General features: G+C 45.1%; 1 protein-coding gene across 8 annotated transcripts in view; it reads right to left on the bottom strand.

Annotated features, from left to right (window-relative positions):
• The window catches only part of LOC149333823 (uncharacterized), a 138284-nt gene extending 118745 nt beyond the window's left edge, over positions 1 to 19539 (bottom strand). For 6 of the 8 annotated variants that reach the window (XM_089558791.1, XM_089558792.1, XM_089558795.1 and 3 more), the window contains exons 1-3: positions 4951 to 5678; positions 3547 to 3717; positions 46 to 93 (exon numbers count right to left, since the gene is read on the bottom strand). In XM_089558791.1, coding sequence (XP_089414917.1) covers positions 46 to 93; positions 3547 to 3717; positions 4951 to 5115 — 384 coding nt within the window. In that variant the 5' untranslated portion in view covers positions 5116 to 5678. Of the gene's footprint in view, positions 1 to 45; positions 94 to 3546; positions 3718 to 4950; positions 5679 to 19399 lie in introns of those variants that run through there. The other 2 variants (XM_089558793.1, XM_089558799.1) reach the window with 2 other exon arrangements.
• Between the last annotated feature and the right edge of the window lie 992 nt (positions 19540 to 20531).

Raw genomic sequence — 20531 nt, 5'->3', positions numbered from 1 at the left:
GAGAATGCTTGATGTAATGAACCGTAATAATAAAAAGTTGCTTACAATTTGCAGTTTGATGGTGTGGCCGTCTAGCTGTATCGTCTTCAGTTTCTGTGTAAGCAAAGAAAAGCGACAACCTCATCAATGCGCCAGTTGAAAGCGATTTCTATTAAGTTGTTGAATGCTGTGGAGAGCTGTGGAATCGCCCGTCGGCGGCCGCAAAGACTGTGAAAAGCTTTCTTGGCTACATGTAGCTCGATTAGCCCTCACGCTTGCGGATTGATAACAATTCGTGAGGTTCTTTTGTACGCGTACCAAGTCTATTAATTCGCCACGGAATTTCTTAAAGTGCGTTGCGCGTTCTAGTGGTGAACTTTGATTAAAGATTACGATGAAATACTTTAACCTCGATGTAGCACATGTTTGTGCAGGACCGCCACAAAGTGACGACATCCTTAAACGAAAACCAAGTTGGCAGATTTGTGGAATCCAGTTGGAGGGTAGTATCGGAAAATAATATCGGCAAAGTATGAACTGGAGGAGAAATAAAAGCCATTGTTGTTGTCCCTTTGACGGACAGACTGGCTTTCCCGGCCCTCGATTTCTATTACAGATGTGTAGAGCGCACTCAAGCAATCCTTTTAAAGCCACTACTTTTCATCAGACAAAGCCGATTGTTGATTCGGCAGCATTTCCTGCATTGCTCGCTTAAAGGTTGATAGCCTTGCTCAAGAACTTGTTTTCCAAAACTAAATATCAAGTACGGAAATATAGTCCATGTCATGCACACAGGCTACATACGTTCGACAAAACGAACAGCTGGGCTATTTAGAACGGTTTATGTATATTTGGAAAAAAAGAAGCAACGTAAGACGGCAGAGATGACAAACGCCTTGTGTTCTGACAACTAAAGTTTCATAAGAAAGCCTGCGCTTAGGAGAGGTTGTTAGAACAAGGAAAAATGACACTCGATGTTAGTTAAGCAAGATGCGGCCTGTATGCGGTCCAACTCAGCTTACAAATCCAGGTTCGATGCCTTTAAGGGCAACTCCGGGGTTTTTATGCCGGCCACACATTTTACTCGAACTTTAACTGCACGTTCTCCTCAGTATTCTGGTAATGTGTGACAAATTTCGGAACCGGCTGACGTCGAACTTCGGAGCGAACGAATTTGTTGTCTCAGTCGGAAAGCGTGATTCAGCAGTTGCACTTGACTAGATGTTCGCTCTGCGTGTGTTAAATAAAAAAAATCGGACTTGCTTTTGGATTTCACAGAAAAAAACGACTGAAGTTACCGTTCGCGTCTACAGTTTAGTTGTTCGACGCGCACACAATCTGTTTCTTAAGAATATCTATGATGTTTTTTTTTAATTTTTTTTCTGTTGTGGCTTTGGTTTGGTTTGGTTTATGGGGTTTAACGTCCCAAAGCGACTAAGGCTATGAGAGACGCCGTAGTGGAGGGCTCCGGAAATTTCGACCACCTGGGGTTCTTTAACGTGCACTGACATCGCACAGTACACGGGCCTCTAGAATTTCTCCTCCAAACCCAGTCAAAAAAAACCATTGGAACCCATTGGATTTGCAACTGGTTCCAAATGGTGCCAATTGGACTAGTTGAGTTTCCAACTGGTTCCAATTGGAATGGTGTTCCAATTGGATGGTCCAATTGGACTATCCAAATGGACCATTTGGGTTTCCACTTGGTGGGCCCAATTGGTCTTACCCATTACATCCAATTGTACCGCCCAACTGCACCCAATTTTTCCGATGAATGTTTGCATTTTTGACAAACAAGGTAGAACCAATATGGTTCCTATAATAAGAGCTATCAGCAGCTTAACCTACTAAATTGTACTCATCATCTGCACCACCACTGCAGCTGAAATTAAATTAATTAACTGCGCTCATTGGGCGAGCGCCACTGGCCCCAGCATGAGAGCCTCACAAATGGGGTATATAAGTTGGAGCAGAAGTATGTTATCTGGATGTACATATTGAGCTAATATATGCTACTAGTCCCTGAATGTTGCTTGCGTGTGATGTATTTGTGCCTGTTGACTTTGATTTCCATAAAAACATGTTAATCTCAATTCCGTAGAACAATGTTGATTGGCACTAGGCACATCTCCCTGCAGTCCTCATAAATGAGTTTTCCTTTTGCATATTATAATATGTTCAGTTGTAGAAATATTTGTCCAAGATTCTCGAGCATATTATTCACAAACATTTAGCTACCTCTCTCAATGAACATAACATAATTTGTGAATATTTTCTGGGTGAAATAACTGCCTGGCCTAATGGGTCCAATTGGCTAGTCCAGTTGGGTCCAATTGGTCGGGAGTCCAAAAACACCACTGGAACCAATTGGTTAGAATTGGGAAATCCAATTGGAACCAATGGGAATGTCCACTTGGTTCCATTTAGAATGTCCAATTGGTTCCAATGGTTTTTTTTGACTGGGAAGAAATTCCAGCCGCCGCGGCCGGGATCGAACCCGCGTCTTTCGGGTCAGCAGCCGAGCACCATAACCGCTGAGCCACCGCGGCGGCCTTTCTGTTGTGGCGTCATGCTTGTATATTGGCCGAAACCTAGTTAAGGTTTGGCTTCGTGTTCATTGATGTTTTATTATTTTTTTGCGGCTTATTTCAAAAATATTTAATCGCAATTACGAGAGAGAAGTCAAAAAAATACAACCCAGTCGTTAACTAAAAAGGTTAAAAAAAAACTCCGGTGTTGCCTTTCAAGCATCCGGGCACACAGGAAGCTTCTACAAGACTCCGCCGAAAGCTACTAGCAATGCTGACAGCAACGCAACAGTAGGATGATCCAATCAACTAACCTCGGGCGGAGGCTATACTTCATGGTCTTTTTTATTCCACCAGTGAGTTAATGCATTGAGGTTTTCTTCCCTTTTTTTAGGAAAAAAAGTTTAATAAGGTGGGAATAGAACAGCAGTCTGGAGAAAGAAACATCCCTGGTGCTTTGTGAACTCTGAAGTTGGCTACAAACACTGTTATAGTTTAACCGCTGTGAAATCGGACAAACGAGTCAGTGTTTAAATAACCGCCTGAGGAAGCACGACACCATTGTGAATTGCTGCACTGCCAACAATAATACTGTGGAGTCCATTGCTTCGTGGTGCGCGCCGCATTTTCAAAAATGCAGCTTTATAGCCAACATAGCGACATGCACCTCCGTGAGATATTTAAGCCTACGCTATCTGCAAGCATCACATGCAGTCTGCCAGCCCGCCATTAATGTGTCTCTTCCACAAAAAGATTACGTATCTAGGCATATAAATTTTGTAGGAAAACTATCTCATGTCAGCCCTGTTTCTGTTGTTTTTCTTTCTTTGACGATCGTATCTAAGCGTAGGTTTTCTCGTGAATCGACTGCTAGATAACGCTGCGGAGTGTTATCTTCTTTGCCTTTCACCCCGTCATTTCCGTTTTGTAATTGCCAGAGATAGCATTCGCATCGCCCTCATATTTTTTTCCAGCCTTTCCCGCGGCTGCCGTTTTCGCACACCTATTTTTCGTTAATAGAAGCTCGTCACAAACTTACGAACTTCACTCCGGCTTTTCGATAACCGCCTCCCGTGCAAAGGCCTCTACTTTTCTCTTCCTCCTCTCCACATTCGTCGCTTTCGCCTGCTCCAGCTGTGCACTGTAGCCCACTGGTCTTCAGTTCTGTTGGCCTCCCTGCCGTTGTTTTATCTGAGCCATTTTCCGCTCCCTGAAAAGTTAAACGAGAAATGGGATTCAGAGATTTTCTGTTTATCATGCTTGGTCGAAAAAGAAAAGGAATGCTAACACGCTACCTTAAACGACCTCGTCAGTGGAAAACATAGTAAGCTTAAGAAATACTATTCAGACAACAACAGCTTTCAACAGCACCTCAATGGGAAAATAAGCGGCGTTTTCTCACATAGTGGGCTTTTGAAAGAAGCAGCGCCTGTACGATGCTTCACTAAAGCCAAAATTTGGGCGAGTTCGTACCTATTCATATTTTCTCCACAGCGCAACAAGGAGAAGCTCTGCTATTTCCATTTCGCGCCTTCCTTTTTGCCCTCTTGAAGCAATATGCGTGCGATGCTTTGAGCATTTAGGAGCAGTTGTATCTCTCTGTCGTAAAATCCTAGTTAACAGTGTTTCAAAAATTGTAATATTCACAACAGTTGTGGAAACACTACACTGCTGTATGTACAATGTGCTTGGCAAAGCATCTCTATATAATGGTTTTAATGCCGACTCAAATTTCAAAAATGCACATGTCACTTGAATTCAGTTTTCCGTCCCCTATAAGGAAGTAACATTAACAACTGTGCCAAGATGCTTTACTTCATTTCACATCTTTAACGTTTATCTTCAATTCGTGCCATCTGACTACACAATTGTGCTCTTTTATTCTTAGTACTTTCAATGTTTTGACCGTAGTGCTGTGTTTTCTGGTTTACTTGTAGCCATGATTATAGATGAGGTTAATTCTGATTTATTAAGCTTATAACTAATTGCTGCACTTCAACTAAAGGACAGCTATGCTTATTTCTTTTCTTTACCAGCTTGAGAATTCTCATTTTACGTGTTCTCTGTTCTTACGTGCACTGCTTAGGTTTTCACATTTTATCTATGTTAGCCTACATCCTGCGCTGATGTGCTGGCCTATTTTATTGTCGCCATAAGAGATTCCTTTCCAGTCGTGTACGTAAGGATCTCTTGCTTCAGTAATTACATTGCAGACAGCCTCTATATTGCATTTCTTTTGATAAATAAATTGACCTCAGTATAAAATGCAAAGGCAAAATTATAGAAAAACATATATGAAAAGGTCGACAAGGCATGCTTTCAGGACTCACTTAGGCAGAAACACTAATATAAAACGTTGTAAAGAACAAATACGCTGGCACAAATTACCCAGGTGCACTAGAGGCTCGGCGCAAAGGTTCAAAAGCAGTTAGCAAACACTCACCAGCAGTGTATTCAACAAGCAGGACTTCCCCACTCCTGCATCTCCGACCAACAAAATATTAAATACGTAGTAACTGCAAAAGACATATGATAAATCAGTACAACTCCTGGAACGAAAATGCTCGCATAAAAGTTGATAAAAGAGTGCTCCGGTGATCTTGATCATGTGGAAGGTATATGTGGCAAGTAGCGACTAAAGCGCGCTTCTAGTTCTAAAACAAGTTTGTGCACAGAAGTTTTAAACGGCACTCTAGATATCTTTGTGTTGTGTTGGGTTTAATGGCGCATAAGCGGCTAAGACTATCATGCGCCAAGCTCAAGGTATGGAAAAATTGGTGTGAGCAGAGTTTGAAAACAAAGTGTATAAAAACGATGGCGTAAAGGGCCTAAAAGTTATCTTTACTACGTAGTTGATGAAAGACAAACATTTTAGAAATGTCTGTTTGCATAAGCTTTTAAAAGTTGGTAAACCTCGGTGGACATCCTTGGCTTGGTAAGGATCTCAGGGCTCCCAACAACTTAGATAAAGACCTCAGCCTCCTTCTCGGGATTGAGAAAGTGGCTGAGGCGTATCGTTCTACGCAGAGAAGCACAGGGTCAGAACATTACAGTTTTTGAAGAATACCGGCTTCCCTTAAAAAGCTGAAAACATCAACCATACCAACAAGTGCATCTTCACCTGATATCAGTGCTGGATGAAATAGAATATGTCCTTTGTACAGTGTAGTGACATACTTTTTCCTTAGGGATTCGAGTTTTGTGCACGAGAATAACATGTAGTTTACGTTAAGTTCGTCTCCACATTTTTCGCAAAAACAGGTTTGGCTGCCATTGTAAGTAAGAAGTTGTGTGTGAGATGTGTGTGTTCAATACGGAGACGGCATAAAATAACTTCTATGCAGCGTTCTTGGTGGCAGCACGACTTTCATTCTTCTATTAAGGGTTTTACTAAGTGGAGCTTATTATTACCTTCAATATTCCATTCAGACTGCCATTTATCTCTGAGCATTTACTGCATTAACTTCAGGCCATCTTTGTAGAGAATGTTAACTTTCATTATTTGTTTGTTCCGAGCTTTCGCAGCACATTCATCCGCTTTCTCGTTGCCAGTGACTCCAATGTGGCTGGGAACCCAGCCAAATTTTGTCTTATCCCTGTATTGTGGCGCTTGTTATGCTGCGTACGATATCACCGATTATTTGTGTGACTGCATTTCTATGGTGAAGTGAGGTTAGTATGCTCAGATAATCAATGTGAATGATACTGTTCTGAATGTTAGAATTTATTACTTTTTTTTACAGCCACCGAGACTGCGTAACACTCGCCGGTGAAAATGGATGCACACTCAGGTAGCCGTACTATTTTTTCCCAATTATTCTGAACTACAGCACTTCCGACGTAGTGTGCTGACTTTTATCAATCGGTATAAAATGCTTCTTATTCTTCGTATTTTTCGTTAAGTGCTAAATATTTTTGTAATATCTGCTCATGCAGTGTGTGTTTTTTCCGAAATTGTGTTAATGTGAAGTCGCACACAGTTGGTAGGCAGTACCAAGGCGGGAGTGGATCAGGCTTGCGGGCAATATTAGGCAATGTGTCCATTATGTCTAGTTCTTGGCATTTCTCTTCAAAGCGGAGAAGTGGCCTGATTGCGAGAGGTTTGTAGGTAAATAGTGTTCGAGATGGGCACTTAGTAACGAGTGGTAACAGATATGTTTAGGCTGAGAACGGATCTTTAAAATGTATGAGCATGTGAGCATTGTTCTTCTGTCTCCAAGTGGTGGTTCGTTGGTTTCTACGTACAGGCTTTTTATGGGTAACGTCCCGTAAGCACCAGTTGAAAGACGCAAACCCAAATTGTGCACAGGGTCCACTCGCTTCAAGTATGACGGCCTTGCTGACCCATACACTATGCGACCATAACCTAAAACGAAACGTACTACAGAGCGATAAATCTGTAAAAGGCATGCCCCATCAGAACCCCAGTGTTTGCGTGAAAGGACTAGATTGGTTTCCTGAAGACATAAGGCTACGGGCGACACTGACCCTAAAATATCTCTTATATCCTTGTAATTCCTCAATATTCCTCTACAGTTCCACTGAACTGGAAAAGCCATGTTTATGTTTGGGGCAGGAACGATTAAGGGTTTACTTGTTTTCTGGGGCCGATATGACGGCCCTGTCTTTTTTCCGCTCAAGAGAGCTGTTCCGCAGCTGTAAAGCAGGCGGGCTGGGGGTTACGTCCATCACCTCGCAAGAGGTGCTGGACGACCGCGGGGAAGCCGCGGGTGTGTGGGTGTCAGGCCTCCCCCGACGAGGGGAAGTCCTGCGAGATGCCGACCCATGGGCCGGCACTCCCTGGCTTGGAGTTGGCAGAACAGCCTTCGCTGTGCCTGCCTGGGGCGTGGATGGACCTGCCACAGGCTCGGTGGAAGTGGCCTCGGCAGGTTCCGGAGTGCTGTGTGGTGCTACGCCCCCGCGCACCACATCAGCGAAGTTTGGTTTTGCTGTGAAGGAGAATGTGTTCGTAAGCGCAAAACGTCTTCTCGCTTCTTTAAATGAAACGCTTTCTTTGGTCTTAATGGTGATGATTTATTTTTCTTTCTTCCGGGATGGGCACGCCCTTCAGTATGCAGCGTGGTCTCCTTCGCAGTTCGTGCAGCGTAGGGCTGCGTTACATTCCTCAGGAGGGCGGTCCTTTGAAGCGCATTTCGCGCTAGTTTTACGGCCACGGCAACTCTGTGAGCCATGGCCAAACTTCTGATGATTGAAACATCGGCAAGAATTGGGTATGTAGTGTCTGACGTTGACTTTCAAGTATCCAACTTCGATCATTTGAGGCAAGCTGCTGGTGTTAAATGTGGGGACCATGTGTTTGGTATCTATTTCCTTGTTGACGTTGCGGATTTTGATCCTGTGCACGTCAATTACAATTTGATCAGAGAGTCCTTGAAGCATTTCGGTTTCTGTTAGATGGATGAAGTAAGCCTCTGAGATAACACCTTTAACTGTGTTAAGAGATCGGTGGGGAGTCACGAAGGCAGAGATGTCCCCTATAGAAGCAATGTTTGAGAGTTTCAAGCACTGGATGCTCTCGCACAGTTCAAGGAGTAGGTCGCCGCTGGCCATTTTTGACACCTTGTAGCCAGGCCCTAAGGTATCTGTTAAGCATTTGGTGACAAGAAATGCGAATATTATACGGGCTTGCTTTCTTCAGAGTTACTGTGTATTACGTGAAACTTTGTGACTGTCGCTTTCTTTTTTGGAAAAAAATATGCCTCGTTCCGCCCTTTCTTGAGAGAGCGATATGGTTTGGAAAGGGAAGGTGCCATAAAAAAAATTTAGTTTTTCGGTCATGGTGCCAGCCACCCACCAACAAGGGGACGCGACAGGAACTTGAAAGCAAGTGCTGCCCACGCCAGCTGTAGACCTTAACTATAATCAAATATGACGCAACTCAGGGTAGTTGGTCACACAAGGTTAACCCTCACCGCCAGGAAAAAAGAAAAAAAACCAAGAAGGAAGGAGGATACAGGAAAGTTGTAAGAAAGGAGATAGGAAAGTGAAAGATGCAGAGGAAAACAGGAAAAGGCTACTGCCGATTTCCCCCGGTCGGGTCAGGCCGGAGGTGCCGTCTACAGGAAGCTGGGGCCAAAGTGGTGTGCTGCCTCCGCCGAGAGGCCTTAAAGGTCCAAACGCTCGGCATTGGCTCAACCACCAGGATCCCCTTTTCCCCGGACACGGCGATGCCACGCACGGCTAAGCGCGGATGCTCGGGTCCGTGGTGGCGCACTGCTCACCATCATCCCCCTGCGGGGATGTCCCTTCGGATGCTCAGGAACCCGTGGTGTCGCAACTCACCAACGTCTGCATGAATCAGGCGCCCCTAAGGGGAACTCTACATTTATTGGGCAGGGTGTTTTGTGCGTAGACGTAAAGACCTAGAGAGTATGTTTCGGATTTCGCTTATTAAATTATTTATTTGAGATTAACTACATGAAATTTTGGTATTCACTCCACGGTCAATTGCGTTTTCTAAAGCTGTAGAGGGGGTGCGAAACAACCGATTTAGGTTTTTGTAGCAACAAATCTCCTACGTGGTCCTTTTCGTCCAGAATTAAAACACAACGCGAAATATTTTTAAAAAAAGACATCTCATTGGGGCTGTTGCCATACTGCACTGCAGTGCTGCCAAACGCTTTTTGAATTAACGAAGCGCGCGCGCTCATGGACTCAAGTGACCGGCCGATGCCGCTGTCAGCAGTCATCCTGGAATGCGCGCGCCGTGGTCTGTAAGAAAAGACAGGGCACCGACAGCCATTTTAGACGGAGCTTTACTCAGCCGTCACTCAGAAAAAAAAATTTCTGCGGCTTAACTGAGCTAACGCTAGTTATGCAAGCGATAGCCACGCTTGCATAACCAGCGTGAAGTCATGCTGCGGCTTATTGCTGAAGTGCCGCGTGTCTGCCACAGCGTTGCCAGCGCTAACGTAGACAGCCCACTGTCACCACCTCGCGCACTTTAGTGTGCGTTCCTAGACACCTTTAGAGCGTGTGGAGATAGCGGTCTCGGACACAAAGGAGATGCCCTCGACTAAGCGTGGCAAGCTCAGCGGAGACCAGCCACCAAGTGACAAGAGGTTTGGTCGTTTGGTGCCCAGCTTTCGCCGGTCGCAAGCCAGAGAATGAGTCGGAGCCAAAGGTTCACAAAGAAAACAAAGTTTATACAGCAATGAGACGGTACAGAGGATTCACAATCACTCGTAGGAGCACATACAAAGTGATTAACAAAACAATGCAACTCGTCCAAAGTTAAACTTGAGAGATCTTACAATAAAAATGAATTATTGCACCTGAAGTGCACTAACACACGAGAGAGGCAAACAAACAAAACACAGTTTGTTCACTGGGCACTACGAGAGTCCGACGACCGACGACCGCAGGTTGGCGCACGCTGCCTCGTTGTACCGTGGCTAGGTGAGTGGTGTTGTCCCGGGAGTCGAGCGGGTGCGCTTCACTGAAGCTTAAACGGCGGCTCGGGCTCCCGACAGCGGTAAACGCCCTTCATAGACGCATATAGGCGTGCTCCACGTCTGTTTGTTCTTTGCGCCAAGGCACGCGCGCACATACGCACAGTATTGACTGTGCAATGCCCTTCTTCTCGCGCCGGGCGCGCGTCCCCATGTGTCAGGCACACAGACTGGCTTCGAGTTGCTTCCAAAGATTCCTGGTCTGGCGCCGCCGCCGACGCGCGAGTGAAGAACGAGGGGGCATCAGTTAGCACACTCAAGGCACACACCTCTCCGTCAGCACCGAGTAGAATCGACTCCGACATTCTGGAAGGTTCGCCGTCATGGGCAGACGCAATTTCTTGGCGCCGCGCCGGCGAGCGATGGTGGATGGGGCCGCAACACACACAAGGCTAGACGCTCTTAGGGGGTTTCCTTCTTCCCTGCTGGCAAGGTCGCGTCCGCGCGGCGCTGTTTTTGTGTCTTTTTTTCAAAAATGCGTTCAATTTTATGACACGCACATCTCTCCCTCACCACCTCCCCACACCTGAAAGTGTGACTGAGGCGTCCACTTAACCAGGGAACCAGTTGTGCGCCCTTCCTTCTCTCAAAACCAACGGAGTCTGGAACGTTACCAACGCCAATAACACAATGAACGCCGACGGGCTACAGCTTCAGTCCCGCTTTTAAACTACAACGTTGTCAATGCCAACGCATGCAGCGCACATCTGCCACTACCATCGCGTAGCTTAAAGCGCGACTGAGGTGTCCACTGTCCCAGGAAGCTAGTTATGCGCCTTTCCTTGCTTTCGAAGCTCCCGCTGTTCACCGGTTCCGGCTGTCCGTTTAGCGCGCTTACGCTCCCCGTCGATTTTGTAAATTCCTCGCACGGTAGGCAATGTCGACCGCACGATCAGACTCGGCCTGACGTCTGCGAGTGCCCACTCTCCAAGACGTCGGCTCTGTATGACTTCCTGCGTCCATAGCGAGACACCGGATTGGTAGCGCGCGGCAGCTGCTGTAGTGATGTGGTACGTCACTTGGTTACTCACGCAGCTGCACTCTTCTTGTTCAATGTCATTCGTGCAGACACAGCGAAATCGACGCCGCTAGACTAGTAAAGCTTTCGCTTAAAAAAAACATCATGAATGGAAAGCAGTGTAGTCGTGGGTTTCATAGTAGCCTCGCTTTGTCTTGCTTGTGCCAAAAAATTTCTAAATTTCACCCAGGGAAAGCTAGCTCCACCGCCTATGCGAGTTTCCTAAAAAGCACTTCATCCATAGCGGGAATTACGGGCAGACGAAGATTGGCGTTTGGCAAGGTTATTGTGTTGTGTTGTGTTTAATGGCGCATAAGCAACTAAGGCTATCATGCGCCAAGCTCAGGGTAAAGAAAATTGTTTTATATAGGATGTTATACAAAAGACTAAATGAACGGCGGTGTAAAGGGCCTAAAAAGTTAATTCATGGAACCTAGAAAAATAAAAGACAAAATTTTAGAAGTGACTTATAGTAAAAGCTTTAAAGAGGGTCGGAAACCTCAGCAGCCATCCTTGGCTGTGCAAGGATCTCGAGGTCCCCAACCGATGGAATAGGGACCTCAGCCGTCTTCTCGGGAGTGAGGAAGTGGCTGAGGTGCATTAGAATTAAAACAGACCAGTGGGTAAAACACATTTAGAGGCACTTAAGAAATCCTGATTCTTTAAGAAAGCTAAAAACATGTGATATATCAACAATTGCATTATCTCCTAAAAGCAGTTTAGGGTGAAAAGGGATGTATTCGTTATAAAATTGAGTGAAGTACTTTTTCCTTATTTTTTCCAATTTCGTACAAGAGAATAAAATGTGGTTAATCGTAACTTCAACTCCGCATTCCTCGCAAATAGGTTGATCTTTTTTTGTCAGTAGGAAATTGTGTGTCAGGTGAGTGTGTCCTATACGAAGACGACAAATAATGACTTCTTTGAAGCGTTCTTGGTGGGTGCAAGATTTCCATTCGCCTAAAACTGGTTTTACAAAGTGTAGTTTGTTGTTTGATTCATTGTCCCAAGCGGACTGCCATTTTTTCCTTATTTCAGAATGTACCGAGTTCATGCAATCTTTAAAGGGAATGTCTACTTTCTTTATTTGTTTGCTACGAGCCTGCGCAGCGCAGAGGTCTGCTCTCTCGTTGCCTTTAATTCCGACGTGACTCGGCACCCAGCAAAGTTTTATGTTTTTTCCTTGAGCTATGGCTTTTGTTATGTTGTGTATTATGTCACCGAGCATCGGAGTAATTGCATTTCTAGAGTGGAGAGCTGTAAGTAAACTAAGGGAGTCCGTGTAAATAATACTGTTTCTGAGGTTTTCATTTACTATTTTTTTTACGGCCAAGCATACAGCGTAACATTCGGCTGTGAAAATTGATGCACACTGTGGAAGTCTGATTATTTCATTCTCATGCCCTCGTACTACCGCACTTCCTACGTAGGTTGCTGTTTTTGAACCGTCCGTATAAAAATCCGCAAAACCATTGTATTTTTCCTCCAGTACAAGAAATTCTTGTACTATATGTTGTTGCGGGGTTTGCTTTTTGTGAAACTGTGTGAGAGTAAAATCGCATATTGCAGGGAAGTTGTACCATGGAGGTAGTGGCTCTCGTCTGAGCGCAATGTTAGGTAATGTGTTCAGTACAGCGAGACTCTCGCATATCTCTTCAAAACGCAAGAGGAGTGGTCTGGTAGTTTGTGGTTTATTATTAAAAAGTGTTCTGGATGGACCTTTTGTAACTATTTCGTAACAGATATGTTTTGGTAGGGAACGGGTTTTTAGGACGTATGAGCATGTAAGTATGCTTCTTCTATCTGTAAGAGATGGTTCATTTGTTTCAACGTAGAGGCTATTAATGGGTGACGTCCTGTAAGCGCCAGTTCCAAGACGTAAACCTAAATTGTGCACTGGGTCCAGTCGTTTCAAGTACGATGGCCTTGCTGAACCATATACTATACTACCATAGTCCAATGAGGATCGTACCACAGAGTGAAAACTTTTTAGAAGCCCTGCCCTGTCAGAACCCCAATGTTTATGTGAAAGGACTTTGAGTATGTTCAGTGATCGGGAAGTTTTCTTTTTTAATGTGTTAATATGAGGCAGGAAAGTGAGTTTTTTGTCAAATGTTATGCCAAGAAATTTATGTTTATTTTCTACTGGTAAATCTATTTCGTTAAGGTGTAGGGTAGGGTCTGCCTGTAAGCCTCGTTTGAGTGAAAACAGAATGGCCACTGTTTTCTGTGGGGAAAATCTGAAACCATTTCTGTCTGCCCATGTTGTCAGTTTATTTATTGTTAGCTGTATTTGTCTTTCACATGTTGATATGTTGGAGGATGTGTAAGCTATCTGGAGGTCGTCTACATAAAGTGAATACATAACAGACCTTGGTATTATTTTGTTAAGAGAATTCATTTTCACAATAAAAAGAGTTGTGCTTAAAATACACCCTTGAGGCACTCCATTTTCCTGAATAAAATCCCTCGAAAGGGTCGAGCCTAGACGGACATTAAATGAGCGGTTAGATAAAAAGTCTTTAATGGAGTTCAGCATTCTGCCATGGATGCCAAGTTCAGCTAAGTCCTGAAGAATTCTGAACCTCCAGGTAGTATCATATGCTTTTTCTAAATCAAAAAAGACTGCAAGACAGTGTTGTTCGTGTATAAACGCTTGTCTGACTGTATTTTCGAGACGGACTAGGTGATCCGTAGTGGAGCATCCCTTTTTAAAACCACACTGGTGGATATCAAGAAGTTCACAGGATTGAAGAACAAAGGTTAGTCTTATATTTAGGACACTTTCGAAGGTTTTGGCGAGGCAACTGGTCAGGGCTATGGGTCTATAACTGCTAGGAGAGGTTGGGGGTTTACTAGGTTTAAGAAACGGTACAATAATAGCTTTTTTCCAGGCCTCAGGTATTTTGCCTGATATCCAAACTATGTTGAAGAACCTTAAAAGTGCCTCTACGGCAGGTTGAGATAGCTGTGCCAGCATTTCGTAGTGGATTTGGTCGGGTGCCTGGAGCAGTTTTTTTACCAGCAGACAGTACTGTATTTATTTCTTGGAGGGTAATCACACTTATATTTTTGGTTTGCACCTCCACTAGTTGGAAGTCTTTGTCTTTCGGCTGTGTTTTTGTGTTTTAGAAAAGACTGTGTATAGTGTGATGAACTTGAAACTGCAGCGAAATGTTCTCCCAGTATGTCTGCCTGTTCCCCTATGCTTGTTTGTGTGCCAGGTGTTGTTAAAAAAGGAATTGTGAAGGGTGAAAAGTTTCCATTTAATTTGCGAACCTGCTCCCACATTTTTTTAGATGTCATCTATGAAACATTACTCTGCCATGATGCTTTCTCGGCACACCGACGGACGTACCGAGCTTTGGCTCTTGCCTTCTTAAAATTAACGAGATTTTCATGTGTCGGATACCTGCGGAATTTACCCCAAGCTCTGTTTTGTTGTTTTTTGGCTTCCTTACAGTCCTTTGTCCACCATACTTTATGGTTTTGTCGCGCCACTCCTGACGACTGAGGAATAGCTGTGAGTGCGGCGGTTATAATACAATTTGTGAACAATTCGTTTATCTGGTCAATGCTTAAATTATCTAAAAGTATATTTTCTAAGGTGGCTTTTGCTTTAAAAAGTCCCCAGTCTGCTAAATGCAGTTTCCAGCGCCGCGGTTTTGTTGGGATTATTTCCGGTGGGGATGTTAAAGTGATTAGTACAGGGAGGTGGTCACTGCCATATGGGTTGTCAATGACATCCCATTTAAAATCATTAAAAACAGAAGGTGAGCTAAAAGACAAATCTAGAAAGGTCATTTTCCCCGAGGCAGGGGAGCAGTAGGTGGCTTTTCCTGTATTTAAAAGACATACATTGTTTGTGAGGATAAAATCTTCGATTACTTGACCCTTAGAGTCACAGTGCTCGCTTCCCCAAAAGGAGGAGTGAGCGTTAAAGTCCCCAACTACTAGATACGGTTCTGGAAGTTCATTGATAAGTTCTTGTAAATCGTGGACTGTTAATGTAGAATGTGGAGGAATATATACAGAACAGAGAGAAATTGTTTTATGGCTGACGACACTGACCGCAACGGCTTCAAGTTTTGTTCTGAGTTTTATTTCTCGAGCAGGAATGCCGCTTTGTACGATAATCGCGACGCCTCCAGAGAGTCTATTTGCCTGCTCACGATCTCGTCTAAAAGTTTTATAATGCTTCAGGATGTTCATATGTTGTGGACCTAGATTGGTTTCCTGGAGACATAAGGCTACGGGTGACATTGACCCTAAAATGTTTTTTATGTCATCGTAATTTCTCAATATTCCTCTACAGTTCCACTGAACTAGAAAAGCCATGTTTATGTTTTGGGGTAGGAGCAACGAGAGGTTTACTTATGTTCTGGGGCCGTTATGGTAGCCCTGCCTTTTTTTCGCTCAAGAGAGCTGTTCCGCCGCTGTAGAGCAGGCGGGCTGGGAGTTTGGTCCATCACCTCGGAAGAGGTGCTGGACGACCGCGAAGAAGCCGCGGGTGTGTGGGTGTCACGCCTCCCCCGACGGGGGGAAGTCCTGCGGGATGCTGACTTGTGGGCCGGCACTCCCTGGCTTGTAGTTGGCAGAGCAGCTTTCGCTGTCTCAGCCTGGGGCGTGGATGGCACTGCCACAGGCGCGGTGGAAGTGGCCGCGGCAGGTGCCGGAGCGCTGTGTGGTGCTACGCCCCCGCGCACCACATCAGCGAAGTTTGGTTTTGCTGTGAAGGAGAATGAATTGGTAAGCGCAAAACGCCTCGTCGCTTCTTTGAATGAAATGTTTTCTTTTGTCTTAATGGTGGTGATTTCTTTCTCCTTTTTCCAGGACGGACACGCCCTGGAGTATGCAGCGTGATCTCCTTCACAATTCGCGCAGCGTAGGGCTGCGTCGCATTCCTCAGAAGGGTGGTCCTTCGAAGCGCATTTCGCGCAGGTTTTGCGGCCGCGGCAACTCTGTGAGCCGTGGCCAAACTTCTGACAGTTAAAACAGCGGCGGGGATTGGGTATGTAGTGTCTGACGGTGATTTTCAGGTATCCAACATCGATTGTTTCGGGCAAACTGCTGGTGTTAAACGTGAGGACCATGTGTTTGGTGTCTATTTCTTTGTTGTCTTTGCGGATTTTGATTCTGTGCACGTCAATTACATTTTGATCAGAAAGTCCTTCAAGCATTTCGGTTTCTGTTAGATGGATGAAGTCAGCTTCTGAGATAACGCCTTTAACTGTGTTAAGAGATCGGTGGGGAGTCACGGAGACAGAGATGTCCCCTATGGAAGCAATGTTTGAGAGTTTCGAGCATTGGATGCTCTCACGGAGTTCGAGGAGTAGGTCGCCGCTGGACATTTTGGATACCTTGTAGCCAGGCCCTAAGGTATCTGTTAAACATTTGGTTACAAGAAATGGGGATATTATTCGAGCTTGCTTTTGGTCACTGTTGCTATGTATCACATGAAACTTTGTGAATGTAGGTTTCTTTTTCGAAAAAAAGTCTGATGCTTCGTTCCGCACTCTTTTGAGAGAGCGATCTAGTTTTGAAAGGGGGGAGCCATAAAAAAATTTGGTTTTTCGGTCATGGTGGCAGCCACCCACCATGGAGTCCAACAAGGGGACGCGACAGGAACTTGAAGGCAAGTCCTGCCCACGCCAGCTGTACACCTTAACTATAACCTAATATGACTCAACTCAGGGTAGTTGGTCACACACGGTTAACCCTCGCCGCCAGGAAAAAGAGGAAAAAAACGAAGAAGAGAGGAGGATACAGGAAAGTTGTAAGAAAGGAAATAGGAAAGTGATAGGTAGAGGGGAGGACAGGAAAAGGCGACTGCCGATTTCCTCCGGTTGGGTCAGGCCGGAGGTGCCGTCTACAGGAAGCTGGGGCCAAAGTGGTGTGTTGCCTCCGCCGAGGGGCCTTAAGGGTCCAAACACTCGGCATCGGCTCAACCACCAGGATCCCCTTTTCCCCGGACACGGCGATGCCACGCACGGCTAAGCGCGGATGCTCGGGTCCGTGGTGACGCATTGTTCACCATCATCCCCCTGCGGGGATGTCCCTGCGAATGCTCGGGTTAACCCCATGGTGTCGCCACTCACCAACGTCTGCATGCTGCAGACGCCTCCCTGCGGGGAGTTTGGCAAGGTTAGTGTTGGACATTAATCACTTGATCAAACAATCAATCAATCAATCAATCAGGTTTATTACACATCACAAATGTGAGGGGCGGAGGAAAAAGCATGTGGTGTCCCCGCCTCCTACAGCAGCCTTATAGAGTGAACCTAAAATTACAAAACGCAACAGCATTTTAACAGATAATATGCCAATCAACATGCTTGTAACAGAAAAACGATAAGCTATTTAACTATTCATTTAGAAAGCTATAATACGGGACATAAGCAACAAGCGTTCAAATCAAAAGGAAAGTATATGAAAGGAAGGCAAAAAGGAAAGGAAAGCAATCTTCAACTTAGAAATTGGGATATATTGACAAAACCACAAAAGTTATAACGCATATAATGAATTCTGCGGAGAAAATAAAAGGGAAATCGGAGTGCTGTACCAATTACAGTTCATTGCTGTTGCTGAGAATTAACGGAAATTATAGGACAGCAAATGTAGATTGTACCTTGAAATTGGTAGTCGCGCTGCGATTCTCTCCTCTGTATTCAGATTAAATTACTTCAATACTGCGTTTTTCACTTCCTCAGTACATTCAACGCAAGTGAAAGTTCAGTGTCCAGCTGGAATGGAAACTTTCAATGGATTTCTGCGGGGTTTGCCTCCAGAAGAGTCGTATTTTCACGGCTTAATCCACGTTTTACGCCCAACAATAGTCATGCCAAGCAAAGAGCCTCGTCATCCCAGAATCCCTGCGCCTCTCTATGGAGGATGAAGTGTGCCGCCGCCAGCTTTCCCTGTAGTTGTATAAAGGAAATCTATCATTTATATCATTGTGCAGCCCGTCAAAATGAGGGGCGGCCGCTCACTACGGCACGGTCAGCGCACACATTTCATTTGTTGAAAACACGATTGGGAGCACTGCAATATGGTAGTGCATCAGGGCCGTTAAGTGGCGGGGTTTTTTATTATTTCATCGGCAGTCATTAAATTCCGGTAGACACACAGAACAAACCTTGCTACAAAGCACTGGATCTCTTGTTTCTGATCCCCCTCTACAGTTTAAACGAATGCACTTGGCACTAAAGTGAATATTAATTGGTTTGCATAATTAAAATTAGATAAATAGCTAATTAAGCGCAAGTTAAAAACACTCTGTGGAGCGCTGTAACACTTGAAACAATTCGTCGTTGGCTTCATCTCAGCTGCAGTTTCTTGCTTTTATTTAATCCTTTGCTCAATTTCCATGACAGACTCCGTATATGGTACTAGAAACGAAGTTTGCATTGCAGGCCGCACCTTCAAGTTACTTGGTTTCGCGAGTCACGCTCTCGCCCGTCGATTGACTCGCGTTACGGTCTAACAGGAGAACGCTCGACAACGAAACGCAATAAATGCAATAGCGGCCGCTAAAAAAATGTGCTGTGCCTCCATCAGAGCACCAGCGTGCTAACTACTCAGGTCTTTGTGGCAAAAACTTGACGTAACTATGGATGATGTCACATCAGTTTTAACTGAAATACATAGTGCCAGCATGAGAGGTACAAGCTCTGCGGGTCACACCCACTCATGCCAGCTGCCCCTCCCGTCTTCACTTCGCTGCGCACTGTGGTTTCACTGTATCTGCACCGCCGAGAAAGACGCTTTAGGAACCGTACACAAAAATTCCGGCGCTTCTCGCGGGCTGTGGGGAGCACACATTTTTATGGGCCGCGCAACATGCGGCATCCATGCCTTCACAATTAATGTTGCTGCTTGATACTACTATATAAACAGCTGACCACGCCGGGAAATTTGATAAGGTATCCAAAATGGGCTCTGCATTTGTCCTAGCACTTTTCCTTTGCATAGCAGAACCCGTACCCTCTGTAAAGACTCAATTTCATGTGCCCGCATGAAGGTAGCGAAAGCAGTGTAGTCGTATATTGTAGGCCATTTTGTAATCTACCATGGAGATGGAGTTGCTCTCATACTATTATGAATGTTTGATTAAAACAAAGGATACGTTTTTCAAAGATCCCTTGCACCACGCCAGTACGCCGAGAGCAAGCATTCGGGCCTGTCATGCTGTCAAATCCAGCGCTCTCATAGTCTGCATCTATATCTCACTCCCAAACTGGCACTACCCTATCGATGCATAACCGTTCCTATTCCGTCGTACCCTCGTTACCTCCCGATGGCCTCTCGCAAATGTGCAGTTATCGGCAAAACGTGAGACTGGTCACTGGTGTTCGATATCTCAAATACTTATGCGAAGAAAAGATGAAATGTTGTGCACTTACTGGTCTGGATCTATTGGAGCCATTTTGTGCTCGGCGGGACGCGCATCGCTTGCAGCGAGATAGGCCTGCCGACTGTCGATTGCGGCTCGCCGTGCCGTCCAACGCGACAACAGGGCCAGCCGATAAAGGAAATGTACCTGTCAGGGCAGCTGTCGGAAGTGACAAAACGATAAGACTGCTCTCTGTATTATATGTGGTGTGCGTCTATAGGAGTTATCAAGAGATGTTAACTCAGAGCGTTTCACTCGGGAGTGATAAGATGCCCACTCGACTCAAGCTGCGATACCCGGTCACAACACTTTTGCAGCCCGTTAACTGTAACTATATCCCAGGCACTCCTTAGAGCGCTGTAAGAGGGCTCTGCAGTGGGGCTATGCGGAACATGCGGGTCCGAGAAAAGAGAAGTGTTGCATTTTCCGACGAACCTCAAAGAAGTCGAGGTCAGCGGAGTAAAAAAAAAGCGCAGTTTTCGACTTTTAGCTACATCTCAACTGCATTCGTCGCAGTGGTTCACGTGCCATGCCGAACAGAACTTTGGAGGTTGCGGTGGCGATTCGTGAAAAGCACTGCAGCATTTTTTTTTGGCGACAAGTACCGTGCATACCCACATCAGATGCTTTCTTATTAAGGTATTAGATTAATGTGCGAGGCGGCATTTATATATATAAGTGTTTATTCAAATACCTACACCGCCCCAATGGGCATTATTATAGGGGGAAAACCTAGAAATAATGCAACACGTAGCAGACTGCAACATGAAAAAGCAATGATGGTCAAATGTGCGGGGAATCCAAGGTGGTGTCAATTGGTAATAAGGTAGTAATTACTCACTAGAATCCATCCAAGCGCAATCAATATCAGTAGTTGATCAATTACTCGAAGTGCAAGTATAGCGCAGTTGATCAGTTACTCAAAGTGGGAAAAGTGTTGGTCAAAATTTTTGGGGAAAAATTTGACCAACTCTGTTCCAACTTCAAGTTGCTGATCAATTCACTCTCGGCGTACCATGCGCGAGCCGTCGCGGTTAGCTAAGTTCGTAGAGTGACTGCTCTGAAGCGGTGGTCGAGGGTTCGAACCCCTGGAATAGGACGAATTTTTATTTAACTAGGTGATCTCTATGGAAGCTATATAA

Source organism: Amblyomma mixtum, chromosome 8, assembly GCF_055824585.1.
Source record: "Amblyomma mixtum isolate Tamu chromosome 8, ASM5582458v1, whole genome shotgun sequence".
NCBI lineage: Eukaryota > Metazoa > Arthropoda > Arachnida > Ixodida > Ixodidae > Amblyomma > Amblyomma mixtum.
The sequence above is the reverse complement of the archived record's forward strand: the minus strand, read 5'-3'. Positions and strand labels throughout refer to the sequence as shown.